Here is a 21,371-nt window from a genome sequence, read left to right as displayed (position 1 = left end):
TACTACATATTTCAAATGTATGTATAGTATATATGTATACTAGCATTTGTTTTTTTTTTTTGTTTTTTTTTCATTTAAAATTCCAGAATTTGCCAGAAAGTTTCCAGATACACCTGGAAAGTTTCAAGGTACACCTGAAGAAGCTTGGAGATTACATCGAATAACTCGAGAGGAAAACAGTAGTCCTAATAATATAAACTAGCGGGAAGTGTGGAAGTTCCGCAGGGGACTCCTTCATATGTAATATATTAATGTTGGCATTCTGCAAATGTTCAGTGTAAATGGAGACGCTCTGATATTATTTTAGCTTTTTTGTTAAAACTGCAAAAGTAATTATCTAAGCTAGCATGAACACCCGGTCATAGAGTACACTTAAATATGATATTTTAATTCTTTCAGATTTTGTATATATTATTATAGAGTTAATGTTCTATCGTTTTTTTTTTTTTTGTTTTTCTTTTTAATTTTTTTTTTTTATAAATAAATATATATATATATATATAATTATAAAGTTGCGATTTCAAAAATATATATCCATATGACTTGGGTGCATTAGCTTGAATCAAAACCAAAATAAAAACTTATGAAAAATTGTGTGTGTGTGTGTGTATATATATATATATATATATATATATATATATATATATATATATATATAACTGGAGTTCCTTCAGCCATAATCGAAACCAAAACTTATGAAGAATTCTTGGCAACATTATTTATGACAAGAAATCAAGAAATAGAAGAACATAATTAAATGACCTGGATGAGCCATATGCGAAGCTAAAATATATCTTCTTGACCTTTTGTCTAGTATCATTTCTGTCTATAGATGGTATAGTGATATTGTGGGGTTTCTGTTCACGCCGGGTGTCCATACAATGGAAATATTGGAGATAAATTGTAATAACCAGATATATTCATACATTACATTAACCAGATTACTCAAATACTTTCCCAGTTTTAACAAAAGGGACTTGGCCTTTTGGTCAAGATCAAAGTGTAGTATCTGTTCTTCAGATGCTGCACTTCCATTTCTTGTCCTCTTTCGGTGGAGGATCGGTCCTTCACGACTGAGACAATTTTTTTATTTTTGTACCTTTTCTCCACGTTAAAAAACGACCCTGGTGTCTAACTCTGTCCCGTGGGGAGGCATTGTAAATAGGTACGATGATATCAGTCTTCATTCACACTGAACGTTCACAGAATGCCCAGCGGCAATATATTACATATGAAATATGTCATTGTGGAATTTCCACACGCCCCACTATGATTACTTTATGATTGTGAGATATGACCAATGAAAGTGATCGATCAGTGGAAGCCTATGACAACCGACTGCTATTCTCGGCCAATATTTGAAATTCCCGCCATTCATTTTATTACAGAAATGTCTTTGATGGTTTGGGTATGCAGCATGTTGCCCATAGGAGGGAGGTTGTGAGATAATCCTCACTGCCTGGATGACATCACCATATATGTGAGCAACTGAGGACATAGCCCAGATCCCTCTGATAGTTGTCTACCGAGTTCGCAAGTCCACAAGTGGTCGGTCGTTTTTTTTTTTTTTTCTAAGACGGGTCTTGGGTGGCATCAGCCAGAAGCGAAACTGAAAGCAAAGCTTTATAAGCAAAAAAAAAAAAAAAAAATTGATGCGTGCTGAGCATGAACGTGCATAAGTTAGTAAGCAAATGCCTTATCTATGGGTTCATGAGGACACAGATGTTATAATGTTGCAAATTTAACTATTTAAAACGGAACATAACGAAGGTTAGTGTATGCATAGTTTGCAAATCACGTTGAAAGCAAGGTTTTCATTTACCCTCCCCCCCTTAAAAAAAAAAACATTTTTACACAAAATAATTGATTTCCAATTTTACTATATTTTTTGTCCAAGAGATCGCTCTTTCTAATGATGCCACGCTCGTGTCTGTACAAATAACAAAAGTTTTTAGCAGACACACACACACAAACAGACATTTATCCTTTATATAATAGATTTCTTTAAAAACTGACTTTATCAGCTTGCTATCAGTTTCCAAAGTTTGCTATTTTATATATTTGAAATCAGAATTTTAAACAAATATTTTGTAAGTTTTTGTAAACATGGGGCTAAAATGTTTGTGTTTATTCATATTAATCGATAAATATTAATATTTTGGTAATTTGGAGGCTAATTTAAACAAAAAAAAAAGGAAGAAAACAATTCGCCTGAGCGATCATAGGTGGAGATGGGTATTTCTTAAAACAAAAGATTTAGCATTGTGGATGCAGGAATGATAGGGAGTGAGAATAAGAGCGGTTTTATACGTTGTCGATTTCTTTCTAGCTAGCTAAAATATGTAAATGACCTTGAAAATAAATGAGCATTTTAAGAAAGATTTTCGTAATTTCTCCTTCGTTTTTAATCATTTAAATTACTGTTAATACTGACAAAACTTGTGTGTATGTGTATTGTAGTTCAGTCTTGATGTACTATGGATACCCACTGTGGCAAGAGTTGAGCAATCTCCAACCAAAACTCTCCTAAGTCAACATTGTTAAATACCAGTGGCAAGTGCAAGTTCAGAACGATTGGAAATAATGCTGAGATAAGCAAAGAGTACGTACAGTACCTAGAATTCCTAAATGGTCACCCATCTGGTACTAACCAGGCTCAACATTGCTTAATTTTTGTGATCTGATGAGAACCGGTGTGTCAACGTGATTATGCTGCGTGTGTATGATATATATGTACTAGCAGGCCACCTGGTATTGCCCGGTCGTAAAATATTATTAAATATATTTTGATTAATGCAGATTTCGTATTTATTATATTGGATCCATTACATTATATTATCCTTTTGACTACTCTACACTCTTTAACCCTTATCCTTGAGTGGCCTATCGGCCTTGATAAGTGGGGACGCCTATGTAAAAAAATAAATATATATATATATATATATATATATAGTAATGATTTAAAAAGTTAAAAAAAAAAAAAAGAAACGACTCCTGCGCCACCACCAAGAATTGAAACCAAAACTTATAATTTATTTTTTCCGTTGACATTAATGCCTGAGCTATGAAGACCTGTTTGCTACAAGGCTAAAAATTAAAACATGAACCAAACACAAACATGACAGGAGTTTGGTAGGCAAAATTTTTTAAACAAAAATATATACGCATACATTATATATATATATATATATATATATATATATATATATATATAGAAAGAGGTTTGTACTTACTGTGACCTTTTGTATACAAATATTATGCAAGTATAAATCATGTAGAATATGGGTATGAATATAATTACACATAATAGTTAACTGAAGATGATTATCTCACGAGAAAACCGAAAAAAACTAATAGGGAATTAATTAAAATGAATGTTTAAAAGAATATGCAAATTAGCTGTATCGTTTGCAGATGAATGCAATTCCAGGACTCATATATAACAAAGTTGTATTTTCTTTTTAAATAAACAGAAAAAAGATTTGCCTTTTTCTTCTTGGCCTTCAGGCCAACATCTTTTTTCTGTTATCAAAATGTAGTATTTGTTCTGGCAGATACTGCAAGCAAAGACCAGATGTGGGGGCAACTCCACATGCCTGACCTTTAACCAGCTCCCATTTCCTACCTCTCGGGAGCTGGTCGCCTTTTTCCCTTCCCCCTCCCTTCACTCCTCACATTAAAAATCGGCCTTGTGCCTAATTTGCTCAGTGGGGGAGCAAATAAATACCTACTGCAATCAAAGACCATATGTGGAGGCTACCCCACATATCAGACCTTTGCTCTTGAGCAGTCAGTTTTAGTCAATGTAGAGGAAACCCTTCATACCAATTGTCACTATCCAGTTCCCCTCACTCTCCACATTAAAAAATGGCCTTGTGCCTAATTTGCTTAGTGGGAAAGCAAATAAATAAATAGAAAAAAAGGTTTTTAATATGAATATTAATATACACAAAAATAAATTTATAGGAGTATAGATGTCTGTGTGTGTGTATATATATACACACACCAAACATAATTTATTATAGGCTGTTTAAAAATTAAACACTCACAAATATAAAAAATAAAATATTGTGTATAATGTGCTTTGAGTATGCATGACAAATGACCTCCAAACATTCCCTATCGATTGCTGTCTGGCATTTTTGTCAGTTGTTCTTATCTGCTCCAACGTGCAAACTGAAAACAATCATAAACTAACTCCAAACTTCTAAAGATATTGATTTCAGAATCGGGATCTGATTGATAGGAATTGATTACTTCCGCACCTGACACCATCAGCCACTCTCAGGTCAAGCTGATCTAATTTTCAATTATCACAAATTTTTTTCACGCTTTCTTTTTTTTTTTTTGGAGGGGGGGGGATATTCAAATCTCCCTCTATTTTTGTTTTCGTTTATAATTTATTTTGAGCTGGGGGTGGGGGCACAAAGAGGGAAGTGTAGTAGCAGCCACTATGAATAAAATTAACCTCCTCCCTCTCCCTCTAAAAAAAAAAAAAAAAAATACTTTCCTTACGTGAATGGGGTTCTCCCAATGATAAATCCCCTCCACCCACTCCAAAAATATGTAATAATTGAAATTGATTTATTTGTTGTATATTTGCTTTTTGACCACTGTTTTCAAATCGCTGTGGATTGTGAAACAAACCCCAGATTTTGTTTTGAAAAATTTGAAAATGGCATTGAAAATCTGTACGAACCGTGAAATCAAGAAGAAATTAAGCCCAAAATAAACTTTTGAAAATAACTTTTCGAGAAAACGATTTAACTGAAGACGTGAATATCAATACTATATATTTTTTTTCTTTTTCTTTGCCAGAAATGAATCAGTATTCTGCGTACAGTTTAGTGTCTATGTTGAATGGTAACAATTCCTCGACCAATACTAATACTCAGTCGGGCTACCCTTATTCAAACAACCAACCGCCTGGTTTTAATAACCAGGGTTTCAACAGGAATTCACCGTCTCAACATGGGTTCAATGATAAAAAAGGGCCATATTTTGATTATAATAACAAAAACAGGTATGTTTTTTTTTTTTTACTCTTTGTATGTTTCTCGTCTCTACGTAACTTTGATAAATGCATACTGAATTATTTTTATTTACTGTCCACTTATAATATAGACATCACGTTTTCTGTTTTTATGTTTGTATTTTGAAATATTTCAAGGGAGATAATTACATGAAAATTTTTAGTGTCAGATGGTGCTGATGTTGATATATTTCTTATAAAATTTCAAATATAAAAAAAAAACTTATATATTTTAAATTTTGTCATTAAAAGTCTAAAGATTGTGTTATTTTTATCTGTATAATTTTTATTGTATATTTTTCAATGATGTCGGTTTCTTATATTTCATTTTAATAAATCGCTTTACAATAGAAATACTGAATAACAAGAAAAGTAAAGGAACTGATTTGCCTTGTTGTTGCTTTTGGTAGTTCTTCGCAGAAAATTAGGGAGTATACTAGCTGATTATAAGCAACAAAAGAAAAAGTACCATAGTAGTTTATTTTCCCTGGCTGATCACTATATTACCACAAAATTTTGTGAGTTCAACAACCATTTGAAGTAGTTTAGTATCTGTTTTTCTTTAGTGGCTTCACACACATTTTGTTAAAAACTATTTGTTTGAATGAATCTATTAAATTACGATAACTTTCTTTTACTTGCAGGCCATATAAGGGTTGGGGTCAAAAGACTGACCCTGAATCTAATATTGATGAAGTTGTAGCCGAACATTCATTTACAGTCCTCGACTCGTACAACAGTGACCTCAACCTTCAAATTGACCTTGATGGGTAAGTTGCAGGTTATTTCAGCATATATCACTCTAAATCAGGGCTTCCCAACCTTTTTCAGCAAACGCTCCCCCTAGAACACTCGGATACTTATTTCATACCCCTCCTTACACGCATCCTGACATAATAGTAGTAGTAGTGGTGGCAGTATATAATTCGTTTTAAGCGCATTTTATTTTCCACCTTCGATTTTGAAAGATTGAGAATGTCTGCGACTTGTCTCGTTGTCAAACGGCAATCTTGTTCAACTATGGTTTTCAGTTGGTCACAGTTAATCATCTTTGGCTGACCACAGCGAGGAGCATCTATCATTGAAACGTTTCCTTTTTGGAATCAAACAAACCATTTTGGGCATGCCCGTTCGATAACAACATTCCTCTATATCAGTTTCCCAAACATTTTTGGCCGACACCCTCCTAGACCACTCGGATACTTACTACTGCTGGTCCTGAATATGACCTTAAACTATATCCGATGGTGAGGCCCCAGCTTGTGGGCTTTGGGGAGTATGGAGCCACTCTTTAATTCCCATTGGGGAGTGTGGAGCCACCCTTTAATTGCCATTGCTCCCAGGTCCACTGTTAGGGTCCCAACTATGGGTTAAATAGAAACCGTCTTGGAAAAAAATATATTCTATTAAAAAGTTTTTCTACAAAATAACTGGATTCAGCATTAAATAACCTGAAAAGGGTTGATATGCCATAAAACAAAAACAACCAACCAACCTACTATCGCCCCCTCCCTACATGCATCCCTACATAATAATGTTAGTAGTATTGGTCGTACATACTTAACAAAATTCTACACTGTCGATCAAATGGGAACAGTAACAACTATAAATCTACTGAGTCAATAAATCATGGTAATAATTTGAGAAACGCCTGATAATGTTACTAAAAGCTCTTTCGCTGCCCCCTCCCTAAAGGATCTCAGGGACCACCTATACTATAAATTTGCCTCTGCCCACCTAAAGTCTCGTAACACCCCAGTGCTTTAAACACTTTCAGAAACCAGGTACAAGCTCATGTTCCCTGCTTTGGCATGGCACACACACTGCAGAATTCATCCATCAACTTTAGAAGACTCTTAGCTAGTAGCGTCAACCAATCCTAACCTTGTTTTGTTTTCTGGTACTAAAAAGCCTCCAAGGATACCCACTCCTGCATCTTATTTTGTCTCCAGTCACCCCTAAACTGTTGTATTAAATCTTGGTGGATACCATCTATTCACAAATTTCATCCGGATCTGTTTTATTTTCAACATCTCACTTAGCTTCCACTTCCATTTAGAGACCAACTGGCTTGTTTTCGGATCACATGACCTACACATCGCTGATAGACTCTTTGCTTGGCCACATCTTTTTTTATCTTTCTCTTAAGTCCATCCTTATCACTTCCTTCCATGTTTTGCTTGGCTTTCTTTGCCAACTGACCCAGGTACCTCAACTATTCTACATCAACTAATCCAAGCTTTCAAAGTGACCAAACCAATGAAGTCTCCTGCTCTGTACACATATTCCCATACTATCCAGATTTAATCTTTCTCTGACAACTTTTTCCTCGCTTATCCCTCAGTGTGAATGTATGTACATCAATTTATCTAACCTGAACTACCAAGGTGATATGTATGACATGAAAAGAAATTGGAATCTTAGGAAGATCTCTATCATTTCAGTAATTATAGGAGCAACTGGATTTATGAAAAAGGATTTCAAAAACTACTGGGCAAAAATATACCCAGTGAACCAAGTGCAAGAGAGATTCAAACAATTGCACTTATAGGGACAATCAGAATCTTAGATATTCCAATTGAGAAATCATTTAAGTCAGCAGATGAATGTTTGTTGGCATCTGGTAGGATGCCCCACCCCCAGCTTGAACAACTAATAAGAAAATGCTTTCATTCCGTCAGCCATGACTGGGCAGAACAGACGTCCTAATTAATCCACAATTGTATTCTAAAGGTATTCAATCTCACAACTGTTTTTTATTTATTTTTATTATTTCAGTTATGGGGCTTGTCCGTTAACCGACCCAGACGGGTTTTTCTTTTGCTGGGCAGGAGCACGTGCCACGTATGGTGTGACTCGCGGAAAAGTAAGTTTTTTTGTTTTTTTTTCTGCTATATTAAAAAATAACAAAGGAAAATTTGTATGATGTACGTACGTGTGACGAAACGAAAATCTCATGTTTCAAGAAATTTTATAAATTGATCAAGCAGTTTTTTTTTCTTTATTTTTTTTTTTTAAGCGCTTAATCGGAATTCAGTGAACAGGTGGTTTCTGCATTCTTTTGTCATCAATACCACTCTCTCTCTCTCTGTCTCCATAACTACAACTTCAAATTGTCAAAATAAAGTGCAGTTTGTTTTACATCAATTAAAGGAATCGTTCGTTTTTGTTATTAAAACATACATTAGTATGTGGTAAAGTGGAGCTGTGAATTTTATACAAGCATGTCAAAACACTCGCCAGTTATATAACACTAGTAGGGGCACCTGGCATTGCCTGAGGCAGAAGTAATCTATTTCTGTTAAAGCTTCTCTATTTTTCTCTTCGCAAACGCTTCTTTCTCCTCCATCCAGTCTATTCTACTCTAACTGGACATGCACATACACACAGGTAACTCTCCTTTATATTCTATTCCCCATAGTCCTTAATTTCTGAAGATTAGGCAAAGACCTAGTGTATTATCCGCTGATGTTAAAGCTCTACTTCTGCAGGTAGAACATGCAGAGTAGCCGGGATTTTGTCTTTGGAAGTATTAGTTTCTGTTACTGGCTGTTGGGAAGCAAGGAGACGCACGTGCGTTTATTATAAACAAAACGATGCCGTATTGGAAACTTGGTGAATAGAACTGTAAGTTACCTATTTATTCTGTATTTTTTATTTATTTCACAGTAAATATTTTCTTTCTTTTTTTTTTTTTACATAGGTCTTTTTTGAAATTCATATAACTGAGAATCTTCCTGTTGTATACGGAGATAACCACCATGAAGTGGACCCCCATGTGATCAGAGTCGGGTGGTCAGTTGATAGTTGCTGCTTTCAGCTAGGCAAGTATTACATAACGCATTCCTGTTCTGAGCCAATTCTGGTTAGCCATGTTTATCAAAAATCATTCTCTTTGAAATATTTGGTGTTTATATAGTATGTGGCACATGTGGAAATTACGGTTACACATGTGGAAATTACGGTTACACGTTGACATTTAGTTACATCCATGAAAATTTCACACATTGAAAACTGCAGTCACACACGTTGAAAATTGCATTTGCAAATAAATTAAGAGGAAAACTCTTTGATATATGTACGTCTCAGGCAAAAATATCTACATAAAAAATTATTGCGTAGAATTTTAATTAAAAATAGAAATCAGGGTACTTGTACAGTTTAATCAAGACATTAAAAAATGAAAATATCGAAAAAAGTTTATAGTGTACGTATCTGTTTTGGACTGAAGATCTCCAAAAAAAATTTCATTTAATTTGATCGAGTAGTTTTTTTGTTTTTTTTACAGCGGAAAAACACGTTCTTGTGAGAGCATGTTGAAGTCAGCCATTATAGAATTTATTGAACATGCCACGGGGAGATAACTCCCAACTTTATTACTAGCTTTTCTTTCTAAAAATCAAACCTTTTGCTCGTTATCATAACAAATTGTTTTTTTCGTTGTAAAGAAAAAATCTACTTGATGAAATTAAGTGATTTTTTTTTTTTTTCTCCAGAGAACTTCGTTCCATAACGGATACATGCAATATAACCCTTTTTTTCGATATTTTCATTTTTTAATGTCTTGATTAAACTGTACAAGTGCCGAAATGAGTTTTATTGTATTTTGTCGTTCCACCATTAATAAGTGCGGAAATCCTGTAAAGCAGGGGGAGATAAGTCAGTCTGTTATTTAACCAAGTAATGAAAAGTGTGTCGGCAAAATAAGAAAACTAATTTTCATCTTTAATTAAAATTTAACTTCATAATTTTCCCTAATTTTTGGTGAAGATACTTATTCTTTGCATGATAGATAAAAATTTTTTATTTGAATGTGATTTTCACCTGTAATCAATGACGCACAAGCATCAAATATCCCTATGAGAGAAATGTAAAATTAAATGATTTAAAAAAAAAAAAAACAATCATGTACAAATTTTATTAAATATTTTGCTTTGCTAACATATCTAAAGTTGTTGCTCAGTGAATAGTGATGTCTCTGTTGCTTTATCTTTTTGCAGTCATCTCCTAGTTATTTAAAATCATTTTGGGTTTAGCAATGCTTTGGAGATTTTTCTTTTCCAGTATATATACATGAGGGAGAAAGCAACTCTCCATCACAATTCAAAATGAAATAAGGAATTTATCAGCTTATTTATTATGTATTTCTGGTGATTTCTTGTCTGTGACACTGTGTCCTAGCATGTAGCCATAATTCTAATCTTTTAATTCAGACGTATTAAATGTTGGGCTGTTCAAATTGGAAAGATAGCCCAAAAGTATTTATTTTCCAAAATAAAACACTGCAGAATTGTGAGCCTGCCAATCGAAAGACTAAAGTATAAAAAAAAAAATTGTTCTTCTTTTTTTTGTCTGTTTCAAAAATTAATTTTTGTAAAATTTTAAATCTTAGGTGAATCTGAAAATTCCTTCGGTTATGGTGGAACTGGGAAGTTCTCTGTAAATTTGAAGTTTTCTGATTATGGCGAACGTTTTGGAGTTGGTGATGTCATCGGTTCCCTCCTGGATCTTCAGTCTCATCCGCCGACACTTTCTTTTACCAAAAATGGTCATTGGTTTGGAACGGCGTATACCTTGCATAACTATCCCGTTGGCGTCAAATCTCGAGCTCTTTTCCCTCACATCCTCTCAAAAAATTGTCGGTAATGTATCCAGCATTTCCTTTGTTGCTTTTATCACCCTCCCCTCCTTTCGTTCTCACTGTGTAGAGTTTTTTTTTTTTTAATTTGAGTACGAAGTGGTTTTAACAAATCAAGGTTCTTAGAAGAAAGTTTCATTTCGGTAAGAATTTATGAATTATATTAACGGTGTCTTTTCCTGTAATTTGGTGGAGGGCTTTAAAACAGCATCGCTCACTTTGATATTAAACTTCTCATGTTATATATTTGCTGCGTCCAGTCGTTCATATGTGATTTTCAGTCTATATAATTTCTACATCTGCTTTTGTTACTTGTCAACGATATATACACACTGACAGCTGATCTATAGAATGATATTTTGCTTTTATTTCACACCAGCAACAATTTTGGATTTACAGTTATGACGGGTGTTTAACATCAATGAAGGCACATTGTGGATGTTGGACGGTTAAGAATGTGTCGGCTTGTTTTTGCTCTGTGACTAACTTCTCCACTCTCTGTTGTGTCGATTTATATAAACATTCTTTCCCTTGGAATCTATATAAAGTAGTAACGTTCGTGTGTGTGTCTGTGTACAACTCTCTTACAGCTCACACCACTGGACCGATCATGACCAAACCTCATATGATGGTTCCCCACCTAGGGATGGTACATACCATTTTCAAAGTTAAGGTCAAGATTATAGCCTATGTATAAATATATGCTCTCCTACGGCCCACACCAGTGGATTGATCATATGATGATGATCTTTGATCTAGGGGTGGTGCGCACCATCTTTCAAGGTTAAGATTTTGCGGGTACACAAACGTATAGCAAAGTCCTACGTGAGTATCTTTGCTAGTGCTTAATATTTTCCATTGTCTATTGTTTCAATTCTTTTGACCGATATCCTCTCACATATTTCTGGGTCAAATTATGCATTCCAATAGACAATAGTGGAATCAATCTGCATGTATACAACACATCAAATACCTCTCTTCCCGGTGTCATCTGCCAATCCAACACCCACAGGCAGGAACTCCTGACTTTCTGCTACATACTTCCTCCCATGGCGTCACTTTCTGTACACATCAGCTTAACCTCTAACTGGACTTCTAATGGAAAATTCCGTTTTCTTGCTTAACCTAACATAATAGTTTTTTATGTCTCTTGTATGGATGATGAATATGAGGAGGAAAGGCTTATAGACATGCAGGTGGTGTGTAATGGATGTGTAGTAGTAATCCAGTGACAACAAACAAGTTCATGTTATCAATATTATTAAGGCATGTCCTAAAGTGTCACCCTGGTGCTACCAGATCAGGCTGTCTGAAGATACAGGCTTTCTGACCTAAAATGCACCAAACATTGATAGTATTTTTTTTTTTTTTTTTTTTTTTTTTTTTTACAAAATTTAATCATGTTCTGCAAAGCCAAAAACAACAACTTTGCTTTTACAAAACAACCAAACCAAACATCATGAGTAAATATTTGAATAAATATTTGAACTTGAAACATAACTTTTACCAAATTAACCGGATTTGGCATTGAATAATCTGAAAAGTGTTGATATGCCATAAGATAAAATGAAGTATCACCATGAAGTATCATCCATGGTTGTCGATGCCAACAGCCAGAGGCTACAAGCATGGTTTAATTTGCATGGCAACAAGAGTTATAATTGTTTAGCGTGATGATTTGGGTTTCTTGGCCTTCTCACTAGCTCACAAATGCAATTGTTTCAATAAGATGCATGAACAAGAGACTGTTTCTGACTGACTAAAAGGGAACCAATCAGAATTGAATGTTTGATCCAATCAATAGCAAGCATTTAAGTGAAGCAAATATCAGTACGTTATTGTTGTAGGGACGAGCAACCTCATAGACTTAAGTGGACAGGAGTAAGTGGAAAGTCAGTGAAAGGAGAAAAAGTAAGCAAAAATAAGGATGTTTATATATTTTTTTTATTACCTACAGACACTAGTATTTCATCCTTCTGGAATCATCAGTGCAGGAAGTTATAATTAGGGCTATGACAACAGCATATTCTTTTCATTGTTTTGACTTTTGAGTATATATCTGACATAGTTAATCAAACGAAAACACATCACACTATATAAAAGCATATAAGATATCAACGGATACACACTCAAGAGTCAAAACAACAAAAAGAATATGCTGTTGTCCTAGACCTAGTTATAATTACTGCTGGTCATGAGATTCGACCCCAGCAACAAAGCCATCTCTGTCACCATTAAGCAAGGAACAAACCACAGAGCCATCGTCAGCCGCAACGATATTCAAATGAAATTAAACATTTATAAAGGCAAAAATGTTAAAAGGCATTTTGTGTGTGTGTTTGTGTGTGAGTTCATTCCTTATGGACTCCAAAATAGCTGGGCGGGTTTTTGATTAAAGAAGGAACAGTATGATTTTGACCAAAGTTAACACTCTTATACGATTTAACATCATAAGTGCATTTGAAAAGTTTTATCACCATACAAGCAGAAGGGTCCGGCATATAAAATCAACAGTAGGTTTTGTAATAAGACAGGAGCGTGTTTGAAATGTTTGTTTAGAGCCCAATTGAACTTGAAACTTTAAGTCAAGCCATTATATATATAAAAAAATACAAACAGACTTTTCTTTCTCCAACTTTACAATATGGCAAGAAAAAAAGAAAGAAAACAACATACTGAGGATGGAGTTTATCTCTGAAATATATTTGTTATAAATTTCAAACAAGTAAAATATTTGTTCATTCAAAAAAAAAGAATATGCTACATATAACTTACCAACTGAAACGAGAAAAAATGCTTAGCAGATCGAGAAAATCAACAGAAAAAAAAATGTATAACACAATTTTTTTTTCTATACACTTTATTATTTATATGCGTTATACATTTTATGCTAGATTTCTAATATAGCTTTTGCTTTTCTCTATTTTGTTACCTGTGCATTCTGCTGGATATTTCTTATATATAGATTTTTTTAAATGTAAAAACTTGAACATTTTTTATTGTTCCTTTTATAAATCTAGAAACACATGTAAGCTTTTCTTTGCTTCAAAACTGATATTAAATCATATTCTGATACAACTTTGATCTGTGTGTGTGTGTATATATATATATATATATATATATATATATATGACTTAACAATATAAGATTTGAATGATTTCTATTTTTTATTTATTTTTTTTTTATTCTCATAAATTGTGAATCGCCTTAAAACATGGCATTTTAAGATTCAAAGTGAATTTTGGTCAAACCGACCCCTGGTTTGCTCCCCCACCCGGCTTTGTTTACATTGACCACGTGCCATTGGATGACCGAGTACGAGGACTGAAAGGCCCTTCAAAGAAAGCCGATTGTGAGGTAAGTTGAATTGTAAAACCCTAAAACAATCTGAAAGTGGTATTGCCGTCCATTAAGGGAGAGGCAAAAAGAAAGCCTTGGGGAGACTTCTTTGACATTGGAAATAGATGAGGCAATCCATTTTAAAAAGGCGGTGAAAGAGATCCTTTATGATAACATCTATTAAAATAGAAAACATAGATGACCCCTGTGTGTGTGTGTGTGTGTATATTATATAGCATAGTCACGTTGACACACCGGTTCTCGTCAGATCACTGAAATTAAGAAATGTTGAGCCTGGCTAGTACCAGATAGGTAACCATTTGGAAATTCTAGGCGCTGTATGTGTTCTCTGCTTATCTCTGCATTGTTTCCAGTCAGCCTGAACTTCCACTTGCCACTGGTATTTAACAATGCTGACTCAGGAGAGTTTTGGTTGGAGATTGTGTAACTCTTGCCATAAAAATTTCACGCACAGGTACCCTTAGAGTGGGAATACATGGCCTGTTAAGACTGGAAGAACCTACCATGTATGAGAGAGAGGGAGAGATGAACAGACTAGACACAGTTAAATGTGTTAAAATTTAACATTTTCATATTAGATTACTATTCTCATGTTGGTTTCACATTTCTGCCAGTTTAAAATTCCGGTTATAGTCGGCTAACGTACTTCCTAACTGCTGGCGTAGTGTTACAAGAAACGGTCTGACAAGGCAAATCAGTTGCTTCACTTTTATTTATTTTTTTGAAATTTTGCACAAACATTAGTCTTGGTGAAAGTAAATTATTCACCTGTGGAGGGGACCCCGCATGCTCGATTTGTTCGTAATTAAAATAAGACCAAAAAAGTTTTCAATGATTATTAAATAAAAATTTTTTTTTAAATTGGAAAAACATAAGAAGAGTACACGCACAAGAGATATAGGCGTGAGAGAAAAAAAGCGAAGGAACTGATTTACCTTGTAACCTGTTCCGCTAGCGCTACGCCAGAAGTTAGAAAGTATGTTAGCTGACTATAACCAAAATTTCTTAGTTTTAAACATGAAATTGTTGTGTTTGTGTATTTTTGAGATGAGGATTGATTACTTGGATTATTTGAACTAATGTTCTCATCTTGAATCTTATTTTCACAACGTTTCAGCAGATGTAACCTTATTGTTGGATTTGGGAACTTTTCTGTCAAACTCTAGAATCTACACAGGTTTCAAATGGAACCTTTTAATCCATGAGGGTAACATGCTGCTTTTCTCATCATGAGTGTGATTTCCCCCCCGTTTTAGTTGATGTGACTTCTGACCTTTTTCACGTGTGTTTTGTCGAACTTGGTAATCTGCGGGGAATTTTGAATAGAACCTGTAATTGATGTTGTACGGCATTCACCCTAGACAGGTTAAACTGGCTTCCTTCAAAGGAGGAAGTGTCACGGGAATATTAATTATTAAATTTACAGGCGGTCCCCAGTGGCCTGTAAAACCCTTAATTAATCCCTAAGTGTACCATGCTCTTGTTTGATCAATTATGATCTGCTAGAAGTCTTGAGTAATTTGCAATTGTATTTTTACTATTGCTCACACTGAGGATTGAACCTTCAACCTCTAGAAGAGTGACATTTACAACTGATTTTTTCCTAATACTTGATCCATTATGCCATAGCCGTGTAGCATAACAGATCAAATAATTCAAACTTTTACCTGGCCATTTATTCATTTAGATATAAAATTATCTTGTTGGGTTTTCCATGTTGCAATGCAGCTGAGAAAAAAAAATCGATATTTGATTCTAACTAGCCATTTTTTTTTCTTGCTGCATGCCTAAAGGAAAAAAAAAATGAAGTCTACTTTGCTTCAGCTTCTTTCCAAAATTATTCCAACAAAGAAGAGTAATACAATGGAGACAATTTAAAAATAAAATGGCTTAAAATTTTTTAAATTTAGATGGATGGAGTTTGTTGTTTATTCTGATACTGTCTTTATCCTCCACACATACCAAAACTGAAAAAAGAAACAAAAAATATACTTACATTAAAAGTTTCTGTTTATCTTACTGACACTTCTGAGGATTGAACCTTTAACCTCCAGAAGAGTCTTGCTTAAAACTGAACATAGTACTTTATCCATTACGCCACAACAATTCTAGTATGAATATTGGTAGCATTAAGCACATGAAATTGTTGGTTAGTTGAAAACTACATGTAGTGATTTGCTAGTGACATGAAGTAAGTGAAAATAGACTGCACTCTTCTTTTTTTTATTTTTTTATTTATTTTTTTTTTATTAAATCTTACGTCTAACCCTAGGTACGAGTGGCAAGCTTCCTCCTATCCCTAACAAAACGCTAAGTCCGAGTGGCAGACCTCCCACCAAACAAAATTCCTCGGTAAGCTACATATAAGCGTCAAAAAGAAGACTTTTCCTTAAAGAAAAGTGCACATGATTAATCTGCCATAAAAATAAATTGGTCAACTGTCCTAAAATAATAGAATGGTCTTGAAATAGTGAATTATTTTACATTAAATTTATGTGAAATCAACCCAGTATGAATATTGGTAGGATTAAGCACATGAAATTGTTGGTTGGAAACTACATGCAGTGATTTGCTAGTGATATGGAGTGAGTGAAAATAGACTGCACTCTTTCTTTCTTTTTTTTTTTTTTTTTTTTTTTTAATCTGTTTTCCCTATTTCTATCTTTTTTTATATATTCTGCTTAATTATCGTCCTTAAGATATATCACGCTTATGCGGATGAACAAAGGGAAAGGTAATTAACAATGGGTGGCATTTTTTTTTCCTTCTTCATCAAAAAATGATGTTTCGAGGTCTCTTGTGAGAAAAGAATCAAGAGATAGAATCAGCTACTTATGTCTACAACCAAATTGTGTCAATAAGTGCAAGAGACCTCATATAAGGCTGGCCTTGTGTCAGATCTTGCCATCATGTGGAGGTATGTTAGAGACATAAAATGCTTTTACTTTTGTCTTTTTCATTTTCATTTTTTTTTTTTTTTTTTTTTGAAGATTTAATATTTTTTTAAAGATTTAATATTTTTTTAAGGATTTAATATTTTTTTAAGGATTTAATATTTTTTTAAGGATTTAATATTTTTTTTAAAGATTTTATATTTTTTTTAAAGATTTTATATTTTTTTAAAGATTTTATATTTTTTTAAGGATTTAATATTTTTTTAAGGATTTAATATTTTTTAAAGATTTTATATTTTTTGAAGATTTAATATTTTTAATTGATTTTTTTTTGTATTTTTCATGTAAAAACCTTTCTTTACATTTTATTTTTTTTTTTTAAGCTTTTTCATTTGAAAATTTTTTTAGTTTAAGATTTATTTATGTTTTTGTATTTGAAAATTTTGTATAAAACACTACAGAAACGTAGTAAAAAGGTTGTTTATAAAACAGTACTTTTGAAGAACCTAATAAATATAATTATCAAAACAATTTTTTTTTGTTATCAAAGCCTTTTCAAAAATATAAGAAATTGTTTTACAAGGTTTTTGATTCCAAGACATTATTCTATTTTTTTATTTTTATTTTTTTTACTTATTTTGTTTACTTTCTGGGTGTGAAAAGATTTCTTGTCAAATATGTATGGAGTAAAAAATAATTTTTAAGCACTTAATAGAAATTCATAGGTAATAAATATATAATAAAAAACTCACGGGTTCAAATTTAAGTTATCTACTGTTTCTAGAGATTGTTTTCAAAATGGCAGTACATGATAATCTCCTTGATTGCTTATAAAAAAAATGATTTTCTTATTTCAAAATCAATTTTCTTATTTTTAAAATTAAGAAATTTATATGACTTTTGGAATATATTTTCATATTTCATCATACATACTTAAAAAAAAATTAAATATGGAGGAATTCTGGACAAGAATAAGTTTTTGTCATATGTTTTTATTTTAAACTTTTTTTTTTATATAACAATTTTTCAATTTTAAAATTTCTTAAAGATAATTTATTTTTTTTGTTTTTTTTAATTAAACACTTCAAAAATGGCAACCTAAATCAACTTTATCAAAAGGTAATGTGAAATAAGAAACAGTATTTTCTAAAGTACCTAATAAATAAAATTATCAACAATTTCTTTTTTTCAAAGTCTTCTCCAAATAAGAAATTGTTTTACAGGGATTGTGATTTTCTTGATTTCAGAACTTTATTCTACTTTTTAATTAATTTTTTTATGTGTTTGTTAAAATATTTATTTTCTAGGTGTAAAAAAAAAATGCCATCTAAAATAAATTGTTAGTCTTATGCTTTTGTTATTATTAGATGAATATGATTGTTGGACTGCCCGGAGCTGGCAAGACGACATTGGGGATTAATAAACAGAAGGAAAATGTCGAAAAACGCTACAACATAATTGGAACCGACACTCTGATTGACAAAATGCGAGTGATGGGGTTACCGAGAAAGCGCAACTATCACGGACGATGGGATGTGCTCATTGGCAAGGCATCAAAATGTCTTAATAAATTGTTCGAAGTCGGTAGGTTATTTGTTGTTTCCTGTATTTTTTTTTGTTTTCTTACTCACTTTTTCCGCAAACAAGGCATATCACCACTTGGATGTAACGGGCTACTAATTGGGACCATGCCTAAGGAAGATTCAGGGTTCGTACAGACTTGAAAAATTCTTGAATTTTGACTTTTGCTTTGAAAAGGCCTTATTTCTATTATTACCTTGAAAAATCCTTGAAAATATGGAAAAGGGGGCAGATGTAGTGGTGGCTGCCATAAATAAAATTACCCCCCCCCTCCTCCTCTTCTCTAAAAAATATATATTCTTGTGCGGGCGGGACTTTCTAATAGCAAATAAAAAGCTTTTAAAACTACTTAAAAACACCAAAAAATGATGCAGATTGCAAAGTAACTTTTATTGGCTATGGTAGCATTTATTTGTTATATATTTTATTTCTACAATAATAGATTAAAAAAAAAAATAGATTTAAATCTAGAAGGTTCAAGAAGGATCGAAAGAGTTCTGGAATATTCTAATATTGGGTGGCACTCTCTATAAAAGGATGTTTTTGCGCAAACTTGGCAGTTGTTGATTTGTCAACGTGATGAGTTCAGCTTCAGCTCTTGTGTGATTCCAGGATTATAAATTCAGCTGAAAGAATCCTCTCTTTAAAACCTCCTGTTAATTAAATGTAATTTCTTTTGAAATATTTCTTGGACCAAAGATATTATAAATTAAAAATTTTGAGATTCTCTTTGTGTGAATAATTAAACTGCTCCACAACGTACGCTGATGTTCTAATACCCCTATTCACTTTCCTGCCACTAGGTTTTCTGATTTTGCTGTCGGCTTAAGTAAAAATAATTCTTTTGTTTGTTTTCGTTTATGTTAAATGTTTTGTGCTTAATCGACAAATCGATTGTTTAAATATATCGTTTTAATAAAAGACAATATTACATACTTAATTGTTATGTCGAAAATAGTAATATATCCAAAAATTACGAAATTGAGTAGAACAACTGCTGTTTTTAGCAAAAAAAAAAAAAAAAAATCTATAGACAACAAATATTGCAGCCATGAACAAGTAATCTAAAAATATTCGTTTCAGAATTATGTCCCTTGTGTGTAGACTCCTACTGTCTACTTTATAAAGTTGGAGAAAAGTGCAATTTTACACAATTTTCTATAAAAATTACTTTTAACTAGAAATAAGATTCCACTCAATGATTTTTCGTAATTTATATATATATATATATATATATATATATATATATATATATAGTACTATTTTCAGCATGACAAATACGTAATAAATATTGTTTTTGCTTAAAACAATTTTTTTTTTTTTAAATCAAATAAACAACTGTATGTTAACAAGCACGGAATGTTTTTTTGTGTGTTAAGATTATTTAATCTCAATTAATTTCTCGTTTTGTTACATTTTTAATTGTGTAACAGTTGTTTTGTATACATTTTTAATTGTGTAACAGTTGTTTTGTATACATTTTTAATTGTGTAACAGTTGTTTTGTATACATTTTTAATTGTATAACAGTTGTATTTATGGTGGCATTCCCCTAAGGTGGGTTGAGTCGGCTCCAAGTGAGTTCACCCCATCACAAGTCAAGGTAGTATATTTCAGCCGTTCCATCATCGCACACCAAAGACGCGACAGCTGGTCATAGCATCATCAGTTGACTGCCACTCTTCTTGCGCCATCTCAGTAGCGGTGATGAATCGGGTGGTGGATGACAGTGCTGGCACAAACTATTGGAACCTCCTAAGAAGTACTTCCTCAAGTCTAGGAAGCTTACATCGGGTGTAGATTTCGGCGTTTCGAAGTTGTTGGAGAATGTACCAAAGACACCACCAATCAAAGACTTTCAACCTTTGAATGTTAGCTATTTATATGAGGCCAGGTTTTGCACCCAAAGAGAAGGATTGTGTGAACACGGACATGGTAGATGTAGTCCTTAACTGTTTTTTTTTTTTTTTGTTTAACTGTAATCTCCAAATGTTTTTGGATGTTTTTTTTTTTTTGCAAAATTTGTTTGGTATTTTTTGGTCATTTTGTGTTTTTTTTTTTTTTTTTTTTTTTTTTTTTTTTTGAAAAAGCTGTATATATAGTCATCTCCAAAAGCTTTTAAATCTAAAAAAAAAAAAATGTTGAAAATTATTTGGTAGTTTTTTTTATTTGCCATTTTCTTGTCTTGGTTTTCTCTTATGCTTTTATGTATTTGTCTTCAGCTTCTCGTCGTAAGCGTAACTATATCCTCGACCAGACGAACGTCTACTTCTCAGCTCGCAGAAAGAAGATGCAACATTTTCAAGGATTCCAAAGGACCGCTTGGGTCCTCATACCTGAAGATAACGAATTTGAACGTCGATCCGTAAAACGAACAGTCGAAGATGGTAACTCCAAAAAACATTTTTTAATGAAAGAATAAATCCGTATGATTAGGAACGAAAATATATTTGAAAAGTTACGCAAATTGATCAAGTATTATCTTTTTTTAACTAAGAAAATAAGAATCTACAACTTTTAGCAATTTTTAATACTAAATTGTATCCATTATAAGGTTGATTTTGGTCTTGATAGTTCAAATTTAATGTATATTTAATTTGTTCAAATTTAATACTAAATTGTATCCATTATAAGTAGGTACCGGCAGCCAAAATTTTAAAATCGCCTATGGCTAAATTTGATTATCTCATATAAAAATACACACAAATACAAGAAAAACAAAACAAAAATCATGAAGATATCTTGTTTAGTCTTCAAGTTATGATCATTTTTATATTTGCAAACGTAGCATGAACATGTTTACATTACGACATGCCAACTTTGAAAGCAACTGACAAAAAAAGTAACGGGTAAAAACGTTACAAAAG

The 21,371-nt window shown here is 32.8% G+C and overlaps 1 protein-coding gene across 1 annotated transcript in view; it reads left to right on the top strand.

The window, feature by feature from the left end:
• LOC145258329 (uncharacterized) overlaps positions 1-21,371 on the top strand; it is a 59,209-nt gene that overhangs the window by 15,831 nt on the left and 22,007 nt on the right. Inside the window, exons 2-9 of the mRNA XM_080116481.1 lie at positions 4,819-5,023; positions 5,677-5,802; positions 7,811-7,898; positions 8,736-8,856; positions 10,425-10,674; positions 13,898-14,027; positions 18,292-18,508; positions 20,727-20,891. Coding sequence (XP_079972607.1) covers positions 4,821-5,023; positions 5,677-5,802; positions 7,811-7,898; positions 8,736-8,856; positions 10,425-10,674; positions 13,898-14,027; positions 18,292-18,508; positions 20,727-20,891 — 1,300 coding nt within the window. The 5' untranslated portion in view covers positions 4,819-4,820. The remainder of the gene's footprint in view (positions 1-4,818; positions 5,024-5,676; positions 5,803-7,810; positions 7,899-8,735; positions 8,857-10,424; positions 10,675-13,897; positions 14,028-18,291; positions 18,509-20,726; positions 20,892-21,371) is intronic.

The sequence above is a fragment of the Euprymna scolopes genome, chromosome 33, assembly GCF_053919585.1.
Source record: "Euprymna scolopes isolate OS-2025 chromosome 33, ASM5391958v1, whole genome shotgun sequence".
NCBI classification, from domain to species: Eukaryota; Metazoa; Mollusca; class Cephalopoda; order Sepiida; family Sepiolidae; genus Euprymna; species Euprymna scolopes.
The sequence above is the reverse complement of the archived record's forward strand: the minus strand, read 5'-3'. Positions and strand labels throughout refer to the sequence as shown.